Source organism: Podarcis filfolensis (genome assembly GCF_964270895.1).
Source record: "Podarcis filfolensis genome assembly, chromosome: 11".
Classification (NCBI taxonomy): Eukaryota; Metazoa; Chordata; class Lepidosauria; order Squamata; family Lacertidae; genus Podarcis; species Podarcis filfolensis.
In genome coordinates, this window is record NC_139613.1 from 12,322,285 (window position 1) to 12,343,216 (window position 20,932).

Sequence of the window (20,932 nt, forward strand, 5' to 3'; positions counted from 1 at the left end):
TTTTCCCCAAAGTAGTGCCTTAGACATTCAGAGGATGCAGAGAGAGTCAGACAGTCTCAAGGTCCATTAAAAACCCCAGAGAAGTTCTCTGTTGAAGGAAAAGCTCAAGGAAGGAAGGAAGGGAGGGAGGGAGGGAGGGAGGGAGGGAAGGATGTGGGGAGCTTGTAGTGTTGTGCCTGACTGCTCTAGCTCCCAAACAAGGCATATCTTGCCAGAACTCTCAGTTTTCACATTTGAAATCACCATGCTTTGGGAAGGGAAGTAGAAGGAACTTGCCCATTGCTATCAACTCACAGGAGCTTCAGACAGCTTTTCCTCCGCTAATTTGTCTAATCTAAGGCTTTTCCTCCCCATACATCTCCTTACAAAGAATGTAGTACCAGAGGCAAAGGCTGCTTCCTGCGCATTCATCCTGACCTGTTTGGACAAAATTTGCAGGGAGTTTAGATGCTGTTTGTAGGGCATTCATTTCAATTTGTGTGCAGGGAGGTTATATGATGCTGCAGTGATCAGTTGTTATCCTGCACTTTCCAGTTCCTTTTCTTATTGCATTCCCTGTTGCAAACAAGTCTGGTTTTCGGAAGAAGCAGGCTTGTTTGCAAGAGCTTCAAATCCACTTTAACTGCGCAACCTGAATTTGCTGGCACGTGACTGAAAATTGCGGCAGCCCAGAAGCGCCCTGAGTGTCATTTCAGAACCATTGTTTCCTGCCTCATACAAATGAACAGAATAAATGGCTCTTTTCATTTTCTGGAGGGGAGCAAAAGGGCCCTATAGTTGGGAAAGGCCTTCCAACATTTCGAGGGTGGCTGATTAGCAAAGCCTGCTTTTCCCTTCACCTGACTATACCCTCACTTACAACTGAGATTTTCCTTGCCTATAGCTTCCATGCATCTTGACCATGACTCTTCCATTTCTCATTCAGAGTTTCCTTGCATTTCCTCCCCCACATTAAGGTAGGAGTGGAATTGTTGTGGGAAAAGATTTGAGCTATGCGCACATCGCGTGCTTTCTGCCTGCTACTTTCTTTGTCTGCCAAACCAAGCAAAGACCAAAAGGGGGGGGGAGACCCTCCATTGAATATTCTTGTTACAGCCTTGGTTGTGCCTTGTTGTTTATAAATCATTAAAGTAAGTCTCTCTCTCTCTCTCTCTCTCCACACACACACACACACACACACACACACACCCTAAATCCCATCGTCATGATGCCAAGACCGTTGCTTCTGTTGTTGTTGGGGGCTTGTTCTACTTAACGGGCATAGCCTGTAGAATTCTATAAAAAGATTACATTAAAAATGCTCACTGGATTGAAAAGCTCAAGCAATAACAGGAGCCAGAGCAGTTCCTTCAGGCAGCAAGGCAGGCTATGCACTGGTAACTGCTATTAACTGACAGCCATGCTTCAGAGTCCAACCGGCTCTCATTTTCCCAGCCTCCACCAGCAGAAAAGGATGGATGGAGTAAGGAGCATCACCAAAAAAATAGAAATAGAAAAGGTAGGATGTAGCAAAAAGGAGAGGGAAAGAGGGTGCCACTTTTCTGCACCAGGGATGTAGAGCATGTGGCCTCCAGATATTGTTGGGCTGGATCTACACTGATCTGTAAAAATGCTATTGAAGGCTATAAAAAAGTTATATAGCTCTCAATGTAATTTCCCATTGCCAACGTATTGCTGCTCTGCTGTCATATTTTTATAATGCATTTTAACGCTATAACCGAGCAGTGTAGAAGATTCCATTAGCCCCAGCCAGCATAGCAAGTAGTCAGGGATGCTTTTACAGTCCTGGTGTTCAGTTGTTCTGAGTAGGATCACAGTAACAAGGTTAGCCAAGCAACAAACTACGCTTAGAACTGAGCTTTCTGGTTTAGTGTCCTTGCAAAGAAGGTGGCACGTGATTCCTTTTAGCAGCAGGGTGGTTTGATCAGTGAAAACTTCCGAATCAAGCTTCAAGATTATTGCTATAGCTCAGGCATGGTGCTTGTTTGCTGACTCCTGGTTCGCCAGAATTGGGGTGATTTTTGGAAAGACGAAGTACTGCCTTAGCTGCCCAAGGTCTTGATTGTATTACTAGATGAATCTTTTCCACAGCAAATCCCATTTCCTAATGAGAAGTGGTTAAATTTACCTGCTGACAAGTGTGACCAGATCAATCGTTTGTTTGGTTTTCCCCCAGCATGCCCCACTGGTCCCCCAGTTTCCCCATTCAGTGTCTGGGGAATAGAAGTGGGCTGCAATAAGCTGCCGTGTTCCAACCCCAGAGGCTCACCTGTGAATTTCGGAACATCTTTTTCCTTTGAATGCGTTTGAATCAAGATAGAAAAGAACCAAGTCCCTTTAGGACTTGACCCAGTCTGAGAAAGCTCATACTACTTTATTTCATGTGGAGAAATAAATAAACATGCTAGATTCAAATTAGATTGTGTGTGTGGCAGTAACCTCACTTTGGTCAACAAGACATGAGTTCCCAGTATGTAATAATAAAACAAATCTCCTCTCCTCCCACCCACACTCCCTTCCATTTGTTCATTCTCCTTGCACTGTGGGAACCAAAGAAATTAAATGGGAAGTGGCAGAGGTTAGCGATGGGTTTGGCAGAAAATGTGTTTGTATGCTGCAATATGCCTTCCTCTTCAAGGAGTTGGAGGCTGTAACCAGGCCTCATATGCTCACAGCAGTGCCGTTTGTTGTCCAGAAAACATGTGTTGCCTCATTTTGACTGGTTCTCTGGGGAAAGCTCTGGGAGCCAAGGAAACATAAGGTAACCTAATAAGGTAAATGATCACACCTTCCTTTTTTCTGCTGCAGGCATTCAGCTAAACTTTATGGGTAGCTTCCATCAGCTTCCCTTTTTTATAAGCATGCATTAAAATAATACATGCATGCAGAGAAATGTTGATGCAGAGGACTCTTTATAAAGCGTTGTGAAAAACAACTGTCTGGTTCTCAAAATGATATCTCGGACTGGTTTCAAAATGCAGCAGTCAGTTGATGGGCTATGGTTCAGTTTAGAACTCACATGACCCCTGGGTTGTTGTTGTTTTTTTAAAAAAAGTCCTTACAAAAACTGCCAGCACTTTTTTCTTTATATACACATTTTTCTTTATATACACGTTATGCCAGCAATTTCCCCTAATGTACTATGTATGTTATTTTCCTTAAAATTTTTGCAAACATTTTCTGGTGATGAAGTGCACTGCCAAATTTGCAAGTGCAAATTTCAGAGGATAGCTTTGCTTCAGTCCACTTATTGCTTTTGACAAGTGTGAAGTAAGGTAGGTTTAAAATGAAAACTGAAGTAAATTTCTCCCCAAATCCTGCTCTGGGATCTAATCTCGGGCAGCAGATGTGGTGTGTTGTAGCAGACCACCTATCCTCAACTTATTTGTAAAAAAAACTAGATATTACAAATGCCATAAACCTCCAGTGTACTCGTCTTCCAAAAGAAAACAGGTACCCCTGGAACTCACTGCTACTCTGGGAAGCAAGGAAGCACATAACAGCATGGAGCAGTGCAGGTAACTTGTGTAGAAATTTTATTTTAGGAGATTATTAATTAGGTGCTGGAAGTTTGGAAGCTCTTACAAAACTTCTGTATCCCCTTTTAGCTGGTCCATGGAGCTTTTGGTCCCTTGGTGGACTTTTGGTGCAATCAGAACAAGCGACGTTATAGTTTAGCAAGAGCTTTATTTGAATGGCATATGCAAATAACTTCACACAAGAAGAAGAAGAGCCATTCCTTACAGTCCCAAGATAGTTAAGATTGGAGGTTGCAGCAGTGACCTGCAGTAGGAAATGCAAAGCAGCAGATTTCTGTCCCATCCTAGGTTTGTTGCAATCAGTGCTGTTTCAGCTCACCTGTAGTTTGGCTTCTGCTAAAACCTACATTGTTCATCTTGCTATCTGCTATTGCTGCAGCTTACGTAATTAATTACATGATTAATTTCAATTGCATTTCAGTGGAAAAGTTTTTTTAAAAAAATGCAGACTTAAAAAGATAACAGATGCTACCCACATTTGCTTGCGTGATTTCCATCCCTGACCATGAACAAACATACGAACTGTAGGAATTTCCACCCCCATTTTCATTTCAAATGGAATTCTCTGACATCCCTCCTTGTCCTGTTCCCGGGGACAGTCCCCGGATTTCCAAATCTGTCCCCGGACAAATTCCGTCCCTGAAAGTCCCCAGATTTGCACATCTGTCCCCGGGAAATGTGGCAGCGGCAGCCTCAGCAGCCTGTTAGCGCAGTTGGCTCTGGCTGGCTTCAGGAACTGCTCGCTGCCGTGGCGTCTGCCACTTTTCCTGCGCCACGGCAGTGAGCAGCTCCTGAAGTCAGCCAGAGCCAACTGCACTACCAGGCTGGCCCCTCCTGGGCAACGGCTGCCCACCCGTGACTCCCAAGCCTCCCCTGATCTGTCAAAACAAAGGGGGAAGGAGATCAGGGAAGGCTCGGGAGTCATGGGCGGGCGGCGGGCCATTGCCCAGTTCTTTAAAAAAAACTCTGTGCATTGATGTTTCACAGGGTGTGAAAGAAGGGCTTTGACCTTTATACAGTATGCATGTGTGCTTGGGCCCAGGGTCTTTTGCCTCACCATCCACACTACTGACTCCCTGTTGCTACTCAGCTTCAAAAAAAAGTTTCCCCGGATTCATTGAAAAAAATCTGGTAACCAGAACACAGGCATGCACAGAGTACCTCTGCTCTTTGTTCCTCTTTCCCCATTTCTCACTCAAGCCTAACTGCATTTTTACTTTGTGCTCCAGCACAGCCCACATTTTGCTGTTAAGTGCAAAAGAGGAGGAAGCTAAGTTCTAGAGAAATAAATTTATGGAACTCCTACACTTGAAGCCAGGACTATTTTTGAAACCAGCTGGACAAGGCCAAAAGAGGGCCCTTAAATCATTTCAAGGTAGATTTCCATTCACCGTTTATTAAATCAGTTTTCCATGTCAGGCTAAAGGTGTTGAGTAAATGCGGTCCTTGATTTGATTTGATTTTATGTCGGCACCTAATTTAATTAGGTCAAGTAACAAAAGCCCTTCATTTGCTTCTCCTGAAAGCTACAAGGTGGCTCTACATGCTATTAGCTGCTGCATACTTTATGAAATGGCTGTATTTCTCTAGCGGCCAGCACAAGGTCTCTGCAGAGTTTGGGTTGCCTATATATACAAAGTGTGTATATATACAAAGCCAGCTGTTTTCATAACGAAATTACTTTGGTGGTTATATAATTATACCAAAGTGCATTTCTGCATTTCTTTGCACTGGTTTCAGAGCGATTATATAATGAGGAATTAATTCCCTTAAGGAAAAAGAAAACTGTGCACAGGATGAGGAGAAAGTTAAGCAACAGCAACTGTACAATAGGAAAACCTGGGAAATTAGAGAATTGTTTCTAGAGAAGCCCAAACGTATATTAGATAGGACTCTTGGTTTGAAGGGGACCAGGGGTGGGGGAATAATCTGTTGTACACCTGAGCTGAAGCAAAGGGTGGTATCCAACTAAGTTTTACTCAGAGTAAACCGACTGAAGTTCTGCTTATTCATTTCAGTGGGTTTACTCTGAGTAAAACTTTGTTGAACGCTGACCTAAGGGTTGTGTCCATTGCTAGCTCTACTCATTGAAAATAATGGATACGAAAATAATTATGAAAATAACGGATAAATCCAAGTTAGGTCCATTCATTTCAATAGGCCTACTCAGAGAAAAACTCACAACCCATAATGTTTAACTTTACAGTCTTATTCAAGAACTGCAAACTTGCAGTCTCCACTTTGGATCAGTTTGGGGAGCCATAACGTTTGCCCCTTGCACTGTCTGGCATGTTCTCTCCTCCAAGAAAACCACCATTTCATTTCTTTTCTGATCCTTTGCCAGCACAGTGATGGTGGCTGTTTTGTCCCTTTCAGCACTGTGCTGAAAGTGCCCGGATGCAGGAAGAAGTCACTCAGCTGCCTAGGAAACCAACCATGCCTTCCAAATTGTTATTGTTATAATTTGGCTATTACTGGAGGTATACTGGAAAACTAATTTTAAAAAAAGTTTTCCTAATTTTTAAAAAAAGTTGTTGAGCTTTTTTTTAGGGAGGGGCAAACCAAAGTTCCCCCATGGAGGAAAAAATGAGCCTGCAATTGACCGCTATCACACGGGGACCTCAAGATCGCGGTCAACTGGTTGGACATCCCTGGTCTAGACAACCAGATGACTTTTTCCTCTATTGTGGGACTATGCTCTGCAGGATGGCTCTGGAAAGTACAAAATGGATGTGAAGAGTCACAGAAAAGGGGAGAAATTTAAAGCAAATGGGGGAAGTGTAGGGGGATTCCTCAGAAACTCCCCAGTTTTGTCTTTCAGTGGTCTGCAGTGTGTATTAGAATCACAGAACCGTAAAAATGTAGAGTTAAAAGGGACCTGCTGGAAAGAGATTCATAATCCTCCAGTTGACTGACACCACTGCGCAGACCTTCCAGGCTGAAAACCAGAACCATATGCTTCAAACTTCAGAAATGGTTGCCTCCTCTGTTCCGTGGAAGGCAAACAGCAGAAACTTGAAACCCATCCTGTTGAGTTCAAAATGCCGAGGCTTCTCTGGCTGAGGAATTAATGTGTTGCGTTTGACAGGACACCTGCCATTTTACACCTCGCTGCTTTTAATCTCATGAATAAACAGAGTGCTAATTGTCTGAGTTTTCAAGGAAATAGCATTTGTAAGGCAGTTGAAGCGTTGCCTGGGTATTCCAATTTTTACTCTCTCTTTTTCCAAACAAAAATGTAATTCAACCTGTGCCGTGTTTGGATTACAGCAGTTATGTTGCTGCTTGGCTGTTTGAAGCAGAAACTGCCTCTGCTCAACACTGTTTGGCCGAACACCAGAAATTGTCTGGTTTTGCTTGTTGCGGTGCTTTCTCCCAGCTGGTAAGATGTAACTGAAAGTTACATCTATTGCTTAATGCCAGCGTGCAGACAGACCCCTCTTTCAACGCTGTAATAGCAGAAAGATGCCTCATTTTTTATTTTCTTTTTTTTTTTTACCTTTCCCTGGATCACAGCTGCCGTGCAGTGAAGAGAAATTCAGATGGATTTCAAAGCCTTTTTTAAGAGTGAGAGAGACTGAGAAAGCAAGAGTGAGAGATGATTTTGAACCGATACATATTTGCCTATTCTCTCAAAAGTGTTCCCCTCCTCCTGCTTCACCTCTGATTTTTATGAAACATTTTTCCTGTAGGGAGAATACTCAGCGGGATGTGGAGATAATAAGATATAATTGGATGTCAGTGGTCCAATTGTGGTCTTTTTTTTGGGGGGGGGGGACTTGCAGCAAGTGCCAGAAGATTCAGGAGATCAGAAGATTAATATAGCTTTAGGCTTCCATCCAGTGTACATTTATCTGTGAGTAAGCCTCATTGGCCATAGTGGGACTTACTACTGAGTAATATGCCAAGGTGTTGGTGCTGTTGGAATAATTTTTCAGTGCTATTCATATGTCCAATCCTAACCTTGGAGGAATGTCACCTTGGAATTGTTTTCTGTCTTCATCTACTTGTCATTTTAAGATTTTCTAGCAAAGCAAGATTGGCGAGGAACTCTGGGATAGCTCAGTTGGTAAAGTCATGGGTTCAAGCCCAACTTTGGGCGAAAGGTTCCTGCATTACAGGGTTTTGACTTGATGACCCTTCAGGTTCCTTGCAGCCCTAGGATTCTCCTGGTTTTCAGCTTTAATTTAAAGTAATTTATATATTTAGAGCATCTGTTCCCCACTTTTCAGCTGAATGGGCTCCTGCAGTACCTGGCATAGAACCAATAAAAACAAGATAGTTTTTATCACAGTCTTGCGCTCTAAAAAATAAAACGTCACAACAATTAAAAGCAAGGAAGAGGAAAAATGCAAACATAGGTACCATCTCTTCAACTTAAATAGTAATCTAAAGTGTGTGAGGTTCTACTATATAAGGCAAACACAGAAGTCCTTCTGAATTTGCTTTTGAATCTGAAGTGTTACTTTTCCATAGCAAAACTCAGAGGCTCCTTATGGTTATTGAAAAGCACAGGGAAATTGGAGAGAGCAATGATATATACACACACAGAGAGAGAGAGAGAGACAGAGAGAGAGAGAGACAGAGACAGAGAGACAGAGAGACAGAGCCCCCCTCAAATGCTGACCCCTCAAATAGGAACAGAACTACTGTCAATCAGTGCTCTCCATTCCCATCCATTTCAGGTAGTCAAGACGGATTGATTATCAAATTATCAAACACTTCTGAGTGGTCTAGCATGAGCAGGATTACACTCCCTCTGGTGATCTTCAGGCTCTCTTTGCATGTCTAAGCAAAGTCTAAGCTGAGTAATAAAATTGCATCACCATAAATCCAATATGAGATATTGGTTGGATTAGTTTTGTTGAAATGCCATGCACTAGACTTGTTAAGGGCTATTTGATTTATAGCTCTGCTATCAGCCTAATTGCCACAAATCAAAAGCTCAGACCTTTTGCTTTCATGGATAAAACTAGAGTCTTTTGCATCCCTAAGGAGAAGGTCTATTTTGAAAACACTTTAGAATATATTCTAAAGCTGGAGTGGGTCTTATTTGATAATTATAGGAGGTTTCGGTAGATTGGAATGAAATCACCAACTCATATATATTCGCACTCATTACATTATTTTCCAGCATAATTGGAGCTTAAAACTAACCACAGGTTTTTTTTGTAAAGCTAAAGGTCTGTGTCTCTCTCACCGCCCCTAGGAAAACAGCAAAAAGGTATGGTTGGGCAAGGATAGAATTTTGCTCAAATGGGATGGGAACCATTCTAATAACATGAACATCGCTGCTGCCTACTTCTTCCACATGTTCCAGCATTCTTTCTAAAATTTGTACAGTAAATATGTGACAATTTTTCAAGGGGTGCAAGTTCCAGCTGGTCTAAGATTTCTGACCACATGCACACACACACACACAAAAACAAACAAATACCACATATCCTGCTCGTGGGTGCAAAATGACTAATTTGCTCTCCATTTCTAATGATTACGACTGAGCCGTTGTGCAACTCTACTCTGCTTCCGAGGATCAAATGCCAATGGCTCTGCAATTATCCTGATTGAGAAGTTGATTATGCTGAAAACGCCCGTGATGATAATGACCTTACATTCCTAATTGGGCCTTTCAAACCAGAGCACTTCACACTGTTGATAGGCAAATCAGCAAAGAGGAATAATTTCAGGTGTACCTAAGCTCCAGGCGCCTCTCCTGCACAATGAAACAACTTCTCAGGTTAACCACCATCATTCTCAAAGCATATGTCAGGTCTCCCTGCGGGCTGCTGCAGAGCCTCTCCTAAACTCGTTTCACGGTGTGCACCTCCAAGGTAACATGGGCAAATCCATCAGTTGTATGCCTGACCACTCAGAGCCTGTGGGGCAGCCCTGTTATTTTTATGAGACTATAAACCCTGTAATTTTTACGAGTCTATAAAGTTTCCGTTGTAATTTAAGACCCTGAATTTGCTGCATGCGGGTAATCAGGATAACATATCTTGTAGTTCCCAACTCTGCTTTGATCTCTCTGCCCGGTTGTTGGTAGGTAGTTGTGTTGGTCTGCTGTATGCCATCAAATGCCAGCAGTGCCCTTCAGCCCTCTATATTGGACAAACAGGCCAAACCCTACGCCAAAGGATAAATGGACATAAATCTAATATCAGGAATCACAAGACAGAGAAACCAGTAGGAGAACACTTCAATCTCCCAGGACATTCTATACAAGATCTCAAAGTAGCTGTCTTATTACAAAAGAATTTCAGAAATAGACTGGAAAGAGAAGTTGCTGAGTTGCAACTTATTACCAAACTTAAAACCATGTAGAGACCTGGTCTGAATAGAGACATTGGATTCTTATCTCATTATACATGATTAAGCTATTTTTAGCCATCTCATCCCTTGCTTTTTCCTGTAAGACCTATTGCAGTCGTTAACAGTTGTCAACAAGTTTACCATACCTATCAGTCAATCACCCATTCCCACCACCCTTCTGAGTAATACTCCTCCCCACCCACTCACTATATATAAGGGTCTGGTGACTTCTGTTTCAGTGTATCTGAAGAAGTGTGCATGCACACGAAAGCTCATATCAATAACAAACTTAGTTGGTCTCTAAGGTGCTACTGGAAGGAGTTTTTTTTTTATTTTGTTTTGACACTTAAAAAGGTAAAGGACCCCTGACAGTTAAGTCCAGTCACAAACGACTCTGGGGTTGTAGCGCTCATCTCGTTTTACTGGCCGAGGGAGCCGACGTTTGTCCGCAGACAGTTTTTCCGGGTCATGTGGCCAGCATGATTAAGCTGCTTCTGGCAAAACGGAAATGCTGTTTACCTTCCCGCCGAAGTGGTACCTATTTATCTACTTACACTTTGACGTGCTTTCGAACTGCTAGGTGGGCAGGAGCTGGGACCGAGCAACGGGAGCTCACCCCCTCGTGAGGATTCGAACCGCCGAGCTTCTGATCGGCAAGCCCTAGGCTCAGTGGTTTAGACCACAACGCCCCCCCCCCGGGTTTCTATATACACATATACATCCATAATAATCACTTTAAGAAATGAAGCTGAAGTATATGAGTAAACTGCCTGGTTTAATCACTGTGGGCTAGAACTGGCACAGTTAGAAATTATCTAGAGTGCTTCTGACTCTTCTGAGAATCTATCCTAGGACTGATATAGAACAAAGATAGCTAGAGGGCCTTTTTGTGAGTCTTTGCGAAGGAATGGCAGTGCAGTGCAGTGCCACACTTGCTGAGTCATTCTTTTCTGTCAAGTCATGGGAAAATGTGACTTGCATAATAAGCATAGTGTCACTCAACATCATTAGTACCGGGAGGCAGTGAGGCAATTTGTGAACAGTTTGCAAATCCTGCTATTGTAAGAAACTGCTATAATTTCGTACAATTTTATATGTGTAATAGCCATGTGCCCTTAGAGGTTAGCTTATTATATGTGTCGTCCTTCAAACAGCTAATATATACTTCTAAAAATGAACTTCACTTTTTCAAAAATACTTCATATAGTAAAATAACCACTTTCCATTTGTATTTGACAAAGTCTACTCACATCCATTACTATGTTCTGGAATACGACGTCCAGAAGTTGTTATGCTGCTTGGTATAACAGAGTGTGAAAGGAGGCTATATATTTTACTTATTTACAAGATTTCTATACCATCTGTCAATATATTTTTTTTCATTCTGTGACATATTATTAAATATTATACGAACAGTTAGGAACCAGGCAACACAAAGTGAAAACAGAATCGATCAATACAAGAGCAGGATTGTTATTATTTTATTTTTTAAAACACTTCAGCTTTTGGTAATATATTCCTTTTGAGTGATTTGACTTTGCATGAAAGTCAATCAGTCAACAGGAGACATATATGCCAAGAAAGCATTTGGTCTAGTTCATGATACCCTTCCATCAGCCCTAGTTAGCATTGTTAAAGTTTGTCATTGGGCTTCCCACTGACTACCCCAGATGTGGATGCCTTGATGCAGTAATGGCCAAACTTGGCCCTCCAGCTGTTTTGGGACTACAATTCCCATCATCCCTGACCACTGGTCCTGTTAGCTAGGGATGATGGGAGTTGTAGTCCAAAAACAGCTGGAGGGCCAAGTTTGGCCATCACTGCCTTAGAGAGACATGGTGTCTGGCAGAAATGACTGGCAGAATCCGAGACCAGGGAAAAGAGACGGCGGAAGAAGATTGGAAGAAATTTAAGGACTATCTCAAGAAACATTGTAAAATTATTGAATGTTAGAACGATGTTGATTCAGAAATTAAGTGGTTTTTAGCTGTAATGATTATGTAATCAAGAAAAGAAAGGTCAAAAATTATATAGAAATTAGGGGAAGGATTTGCTGAATTGAATTAATTAGAGATTGGAATACAGAAAGGGGAGGTATGAGGAGGTCGGGAAAGTAAGTTTTATGAATATAAGGGATTGAAATTATACTTCTTGTTGTATGTGTTTTGTATGTATTTTTGCTGTTTCTGTTTTTTGTTTTTTCTATTTTATATAAACCTTTAAAACTTTAATAAATATCTTCTAAAAAATAATAATAGAGAGACATGGTGTCACCTGGCAGAATAATACAGTTTCCATGCACAGAAATAAAATGTCAAAGCTGGAGCTTTGAGGAGGAAAATGGACCTCTGATAAGTGAGCACATCTAGCACTAAACTTGTCTTAAGATGCATGAATATCTCTGCTGTCAGGTTTGTCATCTTCTGAGAGAGAATATTCTAGCTCATGCCACAATCCTCACCTTCTTTTGTCACTTTTAACTAGCAATTCTGAATAGCAGAGTAATGACAAGCAGCATGTGGCTGGGGAGCGTCAAAGTGCTCAGAGATTTGGTTTAGAAAAGGCTGCTTTTATGGCAGATTTTTCTCAGGCAGCTGTTCAGTCACCTCCTCTTACAATATCTAATAGCTTAAACGTCAGATCAACACTGCTTGAAGAACTGAGCCTGTCTTGACTCAGGTATATCAGCCATTCTGCATTGATGCTCGTTTTCCTTTTCGCAGGTCGTCATGGCGATGGGGCCTACTGGCCGGTTGACACAAATCTGATCGACCGAAGCAGCCTTAATGGTAAATATGGACTAAAACCATTTCCCTCTGAATTGGCCTTCTTTGTTCAATACAATTAAACTCCAGAATGTCTTTGTTATCCGTGTCCCCCTCCTTGTCTCCACTTTCATCAAATCTTTCTGCATTCATCAGATGGAATAATACATTTTACTATGGCACAGTCAGCTGCAGCTGTCGTAAACAGGCAACTTGGCCTAAGAAGACATAGCAAGACGCCTTATGCTGAACCAGCCCTGCTGGTCCCTCTAACTCAGTATTGTCTAAACTGACTGGCAGCTGCTCTCCAGGGTTTCAGAGAGGCAGTCTCTCCCAGCCCTACCTGGAGAAACCAGGAGTTGAACCTGAGTCCTGCATGTAAGCAGATGCTCTGCTTCTGAGCCACAGCCCCTACCATAACAGTCAGAGTTTGTTGGTGAAATTATGAGAAATACGACTTTGGAGAATGCCCCAGCGTATACGGCAGCACCACAAGGATTCTTAACACTTAACATTAGTACAGCACATTGACAGGTCATAGGAGCTAAAAGCTGAGATACGTGGCTCTGTGAACCCCTTAATGGCTTCCATCAAGTGAGCAGCTCTGGGATTTGCAATGTCATCTGGTGCTAGATGTTTTGAACCACAGCTATCATCATGCCTGGCAATTGGCAACGCTGGCAGAGGCTGATAGGAGTTGCATGTTAGTTTGCATTTCTTAGTGTAGAAAGTATGGATCTGATGTGTAGAGATCTTTCCTATTCTAATTACAGTGGTACCTCGGGTTACAAACACTTCAGGTTACAAACACTTTGGGTTATAAACTCCGCTAACCCGGAAGTAGTACCTCAGGTTGAGAACTTTGCCCCAGGATGAGAATGGAAATCGCGAACCGGCGGCACGGCGGCAGCAGGAGGCCCAATTAGCAAAAGCACACCTCAGGTTAAGAACTGTTTCGGGTTAAGAATGGACCTCCGAAATGAATTAAGTTCATAACCCGAGGTACCACTGTAATTCAAGAGGGTTTTGGAAGGCTTCTCTGTGTGAAAGAAACAAGCAGAAGGTTCGTGGTGTTTGGGTTATTCCTTCAGAGAAACTGAGTACAGCTGGCTTAAGCTGAAATAATAATAATAATAATAATAATAATAATAATAATAATAATTTATTATTTGTACCCCGCCCATCTGGCTGGGTTTCCCCAGCCACTCTGGGCGGCTTCCATAGAAACCAAAAATACACTAAAATATCACAGATTAAAAACTTCCCTGCTTTCTGGCTAGCCATCCCCAGATAGACTTCCCATATTTCAAAAAGTGAAAATCCAGACACAAAAGTTCTTGAGGGTTTTTTTTGGGGGGGGGGCACAGTTGTTGAGCTTTTTTTACTCTTGCCCAAAGTTTTTGAGCTTTTCTTTTGCACAATCTCAAAAAAGAAGTTTTCCAGCTATTTTTAAGGGAAATCACCAAAATCTAGACTTCTGACATGGGCTGCCATACATCTGGATTTTCCGGACATTGCAGCGATTTCTGCCCAGACACTGTTTCCGACTGCCATATTTAGGCTATGGCTGGGACATTCCAGATGTATGGCAACCCTATCCCTAGATCTGCCTGTTGTATTTCTGTCCAATCCCTTTTGGGGAAGCAGATTTGCATGGCGCTAATGCATTTCATCCTGTGAGAGTGTTGTTGATCAGTGTTTAAGCCAGGGGTCGTCAACCTGGTCCCTTCCACCCACTAGTGGGTGTTTCAGGATTCTAGGTGGGCGGTAGGGAGTTCTATGGCACAAGCTGAATCCTCCTTCCATCGAGCACTGGTGGGCGGCAAGGAAATTTTACCATCAAGAAAGATGCACTAGTGGGCAGTAGGTATAAAAAGGTTGACTACCCCTGGTGTAAGCTCTAGTGTCCACCACTATGCTGCTGTCATGTCCCATGTATACATGGAATCACATTGCGACTTTTCACTGTCACCGCAGCTCCAGCTCCCCGGGGAAATCATTTATTTACCTTTACAACGGCTCAGCAGATCAGTTTAGATACATCTTTTTTCCCCAGCATCATGCTTTTGAGCTAGGTGAGCAGGCGAGGTCAGGAGAAGCTTGAACAAAGCTTTCAAAGAGTTGTGACCCAACACACAAGCTAGGAAAACAGATGACAGTGATAAGGTATTAAGCAGGGTGGAAGCCTGCAATAAATTTACAGTCCTTTCCCATGTGAGGGTGCCGCCAGAATCACTGGAGCAAAAGAGTCTTTGTGAGAAAAGAAAGTTCGGGAGATTAAAGAGGGGAATGGAATAGATAATTGGGGGGAAATTCATTATTCCTTGGCTTCTCCTAGCCATGACAGAGCAGTCATTATATACACTGTAGATTTAGCAGATATAAACTGCAGAGCCAGGAAATTGCACTGTGTTAAGAAGCAGGCCCTATTTTGTCTCAACACCACCCACCCACACAAATCTATATTAGTATTGCTTTAAATTGGCCAACGCAAATCCTTTGTTTTCTTTTGTACAATGCCAGCCATGAAAGTGTATGGGACACTCCATGCGTTGGAATCTGTGCCTCCATTCTGACACACCCCAAACAAACCTGTTACTCAGATCCCTAACAAAATACAAGGTGTGACCAGAAAGTTCGGTGAATGGTCATAGAAATCAAACAGCGAGAAATATTCAAACATACAATCGGCATCAGAAACCCACAAAATGCACACAATTCTGTATGGAGATGAAGCTGTAACTCGAAAGACAGTGTATGAATGGTTTAAGCATTTCCGTGAAGGGTGGCAAACCATTGTAGATGACTCTCATTCTGGCACACTGTTGACGAGCAGAACGGCAGCAAATGTTGATGGAGTTTGTGAGCTATTGATGCAGGGTCGATGTTTTCTGTCCGAATGGTGGTGGAAGCATTGCATATTCCACGTGAAATTGTTACTGAGGATATGAATTGTTCTACCCTCCAGATGAGGGATGCAGGTGGCACTGTGAGTTAAACCACAGAGCCTAGGACTTGCCAATCAGAAGGTCGGTGGTTTGAATCCCCACGATGGGGTGAGTGCCCGTTGCTCGGTCCCTGCTCCTGCCAACCTAGCAGTTCGAAAGCATGAAGTGCAAGTAGATAAATAGGCAGGAAGGTAAACGGTGTTTCCGTGCGCTGCTCTGGTTTGCCAGAAGCAGCTTAGTCATGCTGGCCACATGACCTGGAAGCTGTACGTCGGCTCCCTCAGCCAATAAAGTGAGATGAGCGCCGCAACCCCAGAGTCGGCCACGACTGGACCTAACGGTCAGGGGTCCCTTTACCTTTACCTTACCCTCCATATGCTCTCGATCTGGTGCAACCGGATTTCTTTCTTTTTCCAAAACTGAAATCTGCACTGCAAGGGCACAGATTTCCCAACATTTCACACGTCCAAGCTTCTGTGACAAGGGAACTGAAAGTAGTACGAAAAGAGGACTTCTCCAGAAGTTTACAACAGTTCTATGAACGTTGTCAATGGTGCACTGTATTAGAGAGGGCCTACTTTGAAGACCTGTAAGGTATACATGTTCGAATATTTCTCGCTGTCCGATTTCTGTGACCATTCACTGAACTTTCAGGTCACACCTTGTAGGAGAGGCTCTGCAATACCCTGTGACCTTTCAGAAACCACAGGGTAGCACCCTAGGAAGAAGAGTGAGAGTTCATGGCAGAAGAAGCACCACATCTGCTCTTGTGACAGCCAGGGATGAAGGGGAAACAAGTACATCAGTTCCAGAGACGCCATTGGAGCCCCTTGTTGGATGTCACCCCATTGCATTGAATGGGGCATACAGTTGTACAAGTCATCTTTGCCTTTCAATAAGAAGAGCTTCCTGATGGATGATGTCTGAAATGGCTACTAAAATTGCTCTCACATGATAAAAATGATTTTCAGATAATTAGAAAAGAACATAAAATGCATGCAGTGAGGTTTGTTTCCATTTTGCTCGTAAAGGCTCCTGATGGGATATGTAATTTTAATTAAGCCTGACCTGATATTGCAAGTTGAGGAACAAAAAACCCCTATGGTTTACAAAAGATTTATAACTTCTGATCATTATCAACTTCAGTTAAGGCATGCTACCGGCTTCTTTCCTTTACCACGCCATACCTAATGGGGATTCATGAATTTAAAAGAAGAAAATAAATGTAACCTGAAGGTTACATAAAGCCAGCCTCAAAAATGGAAAATTAGTACAAGACACATAGCTGATTAAATCAGATGGGCTATTTTTTTCTTCCATACACAAGATGAGGAAGCAATTCTTGATTCTGTCTTCCTTTTTTTAAAAAGTAGCTTATCAGTAGATAGATGACTTCTTTTTTGTCTTTCAGGTAGCGAAGTCATAGATGGTATCAGTAAAACCTGTTTAATTAGGTCTCCATGATGTTTTGCACCTAATAATTTTCTTTATCAGAGCCTGGGTAAATCAGGGGTCTCGACTGTTGATGGCAATGTGCATCGTCAGTGGTGGAAACCATATTGTGTGCATTAAACTTCACAGGAAGCCAAGGACTTCTGGGTTTGTTTCCCAGGATTTGAAATGTGAAAATCATTTCCAAGTTGTTGTTTTTTAAAAAATAAAAAGACAGAAGATGCCTTGAACCCTCTGTTCACAGGTAATGGTGGGTACAAGATAAAGCTCCTATATGAGAAACCCTGTAGACTTTGTGCTATGAGATCATAGAATCATAGAATCATAGAGTTGGAAGAGACCACAAGGGCCATCGAGTCCAACCCCCTGCCAAGCAGGAAACACCATCAGAGCACTCCTGACATATGGTTGTCAAGCCTCTGCTTAAAGACCTCCAAAGAAGGAGACTCCACCACACTCCTTGGCAGCAAATTCCACTGTCGAACAGCTCTTACTGTCAGGAAGTTCTTCCTAATGTTTAGGTGGAATCTTCTTTCTTGTAGTTTGGATCCATTGCTCCGTGTCCGCTTCTCTGGAGCAGCAGAAAACAACCTTTCTCTCTCCTCTATGTGACATCCTTTTATATATTTGAACATGGCTATCATATCACCCCTTAACCTCCTCTTCTCCAGGCTAAACATGCCCAGCTCCCTTAGCCGTTCCTCATAAGGCATCGTTTCCAGGCCTTTGACCATTTTGGTTGCCCTCCTCTGGACACGTTCCAGTTTGTCAGTGTCCTTCTTGAACTGTGGTGCCCAGAACTAGACACAGTACTCCAGGTGAGGTCTGACCAGAGCAGAATACAGTGGCACTATTACTTCCCTTGATCTAGATGCTATACTCCTATTGATGCAGCCCAGAATTGCATTGGCTTTTTTAGCTGCCGCGTCACACTGTTGGCTCATGTCAAGTTTGTGGTCAACCAAGACTCCTAGATCCTTTTCACATGTACTGCTCTCAAGCCAGGTGTCACCCATCTTGTATTTGTGCCTCTCGTTTCTTTTGCCCAAGTGCAATACTTTACATTTCTCCCTGTTAAAATTCATCTTGTTTGTTTTGGCCCAGTTCTCTAGTCTGTCAAGGTCGTTTTGAAGTGTGATCCTGTCCTCTGGGGTGTTAGCCACCCCTCCCAGTTTGGTGTCATCTGCAAATTTGATCAGGATGCCCTTGAGTCCATCATCCAAGTCGTTGATAAAGATGTTGAATAAGACCGGGCCCAATACAGAACCCTGTGGCACCCCACTAGTCACTCTTCTCCAGGATGAAGAGGAACCATTGATGAGAACCATTGATGAGATCTCTGGTGTAAAGTCAGAAGTGCTCCGCAATCTCATTTGCATCACTATATCATGTGTGCAGAGCCAAGTAAGCTTGGATCAGTGCAAAGGGAAATCAGTTTATATCCACCTAGTCATGTTGCATCCTTTGGATTCAGATGATTAATACCTGCAGCATCACTTGAGTCTGTGGAAAAGCAGCTTCTGGAAAAAGGTTATTTTGGGAAAGATAGCATCAAATCAATCATTCTCTATCGGTTTTGAATATTAAAATCTTCTAGCTTTTCAAGCATTACATTTGTAGGGTGGGGGGGGGCTTTACATTACAGTGGTAAACACATGAATGTCCTGTAAAGCCACAGCAAACTGTATTTATTGGAAAAGCACACCAGATGGTTAGAAACAGTGTCATATGAAATGTCTGCCCTGTGTCAGAAATGAAGCCATTGATATGGAGGTTGGTCTATGGAGTGAGTCATTAATGTGTAGCAGCTTCCCATGCAGACTGGATTCCACTTTGTGGCTTCTTTTCCTACTCTTGTGTGCATTAGTGGAGGTCAATGGCAGCATGCACATGAATGCCTTGATTTAGATCAGGGACCCCCCAAACTCGGCCCTCCAGATGTTTTGAGACTACAATTCCCACCATCCCTGACCACTGGTCCTGCTAGTTAGGGATCATGGGAGTTGTAGGCCAAAAACATCTGGAGGGCTGAGATTGAGGAAGCCTGATTTAGGTAGAGCCACATTAGCATGGAAGCCTGCTGGCTGGCTGGCTATTGGTTGGTTGGTTGAGTTTATTTATATGCTGCCCTTCCATATTAAGCTGTGTTCAAAGCAGCTTACAATTTAAAAAAACAAAACTCCACAAAGCATGGGTTTTTTATTGTTACCGTATTTTTCACTCTATTGGACGCACCGGACCATAGGATGCACCGGACCATAGGAGGGGGAGAACAGGGGGGGGGATTTCTTGTTCTCCGCCTCTAAAACAAGGTGCGTTCTGTGTGTTCAAGGTGCGTTCACCCAAAGCCTCCGGAGCCCAGTGGGAGTTCCCGCTGGGCTCTGGAGGCTTTGGGTTCCTTTCGACCTGCTCTTTGGGGCTGGCAGGGGGAGCGCTGCTTTCCCCCCCCACCAGCCCCAAAGACCAGGTCGGGGAACAGCGGGAAGGCGGCGCTCCGCCTCCCCGCTGTCCCCCAAGCTTGTGGGGCTGGCAGTGGGGAAAGCAGCGCTTCTCCCCACCGCCAGCCTCCAAACCAGGTCGGGTTTGGAGGCTGCTATCCGCAAGCCTTGGGAGCCCGGCAGGAACTCCGACCCCCCTCTCTCTCCAGGCTTCAGCGAAAACCTGCATTCGCTCCATAGGACGCACACACATTTCCCCTTCATTTTTGGAGGGGGAAAAGTGCGTCCTATAGAGCGAAAAATACGGTATTTTTTACAAAATCAGTTTACAAAACGTGTTTCAATGAATTCAAAGATCAACAGTTTAGCAAACATAGAATAAATCCAGTTATAACCTATAAATATTGATTTATTTATTGCATTTATATCCCACCTTTCCTCAAGGTTGGTGCACACAGGTCTGCTCCTCCCCATTTTAGCCTCACAACAGCCCTGTGAGGTAGGTTAGGCTGAGAGTGAGCGACTGGCCCAAGGTCTCCCAGTGAACTAAATGGCTGAGTGGGGATTCAGAGTCTGGGCTCCCAAATTCCAGTCAGACATCCTAACCCAGCCTTTCTCAACTTCGGGACCCCAGATGTTGTTGGCCCACAACTCCCTTCATTCCTATCCAGCATAGCCAGTGATCCAGGATGATGGGAGTTATAGTTCAGCATGGAGCCTCAGCAGCCTGGCTTAACTGATGAGCTGAACTAAACCAAGTGATCTCCTTTCGAAAGGACTGGAAGCCTTAAAATGAATTCTGGAGTAGGTGGTTTAGTATAATAAAGCAAAGAATATTAAACTTAACCAGCATGGAAATGACAACATTTTCTTGACATGCTTTAGCAGTGAGAAACATGTTATTATATAATATTAAGGTAATTACTCAAGGATTTCTTTTTTTGAGAAGTGTCTGAGTTGCAGCACATAATAAGAAGAGTTTATTTTTCTATTTTACTTGTTCTTTCACCAGTATGGAAATAAGGTTGAGCGGCCAGTAAAAAAAAAAGAAGTCTTGAGTTGTCCCCACCTGTAGAGTTTCAGCCATTGTAGTCCTCTGGATATCCTCCTGAGCCCAAATAATGATCCAAATGATTCTCCTTAGAATAAAATGAGCACCTATACCCGGGTAGGTAGAAGTCTCACAGGGTGGCAACTAAGCAGTCACAGCTCACACAGGTGTCCCCATTCTGCTCAGTTGTGCTCTGCCCTCCACACTCAGTGCAGCAGCAAATACTTTGGGGACGTAAGTGCAGGGAAGAATGAAATTAGGTGCACAGTCCCTTGCCATGGTTTTGTTGGCACAAACAGAGAAAGCTCATCACACCGCGCTTGGTGTATACATCAATGATTCCTGAGAGGAGAGCGATCATAATTTTGAATCAAGGGTGCTGTACCAATATATTAACATAATTTGTGGCAGATTGTGAGCTGAGTGT

General features: G+C 43.1%; 1 protein-coding gene across 3 annotated transcripts in view; it reads left to right on the plus strand.

The window, feature by feature from the left end:
• Positions 1-20,932, plus strand: part of DCC (DCC netrin 1 receptor) — a gene marked incomplete at its 5' end in the record, with an annotated part of 927,493 nt that overhangs the window by 858,281 nt on the left and 48,280 nt on the right. For all 3 annotated transcript variants that reach the window (XM_083575505.1, XM_083575506.1, XM_083575507.1), the window contains one exon: positions 12,575-12,640. In XM_083575505.1, coding sequence (XP_083431631.1) covers positions 12,575-12,640 — 66 coding nt within the window. The remainder of the gene's footprint in view (positions 1-12,574; positions 12,641-20,932) is intronic.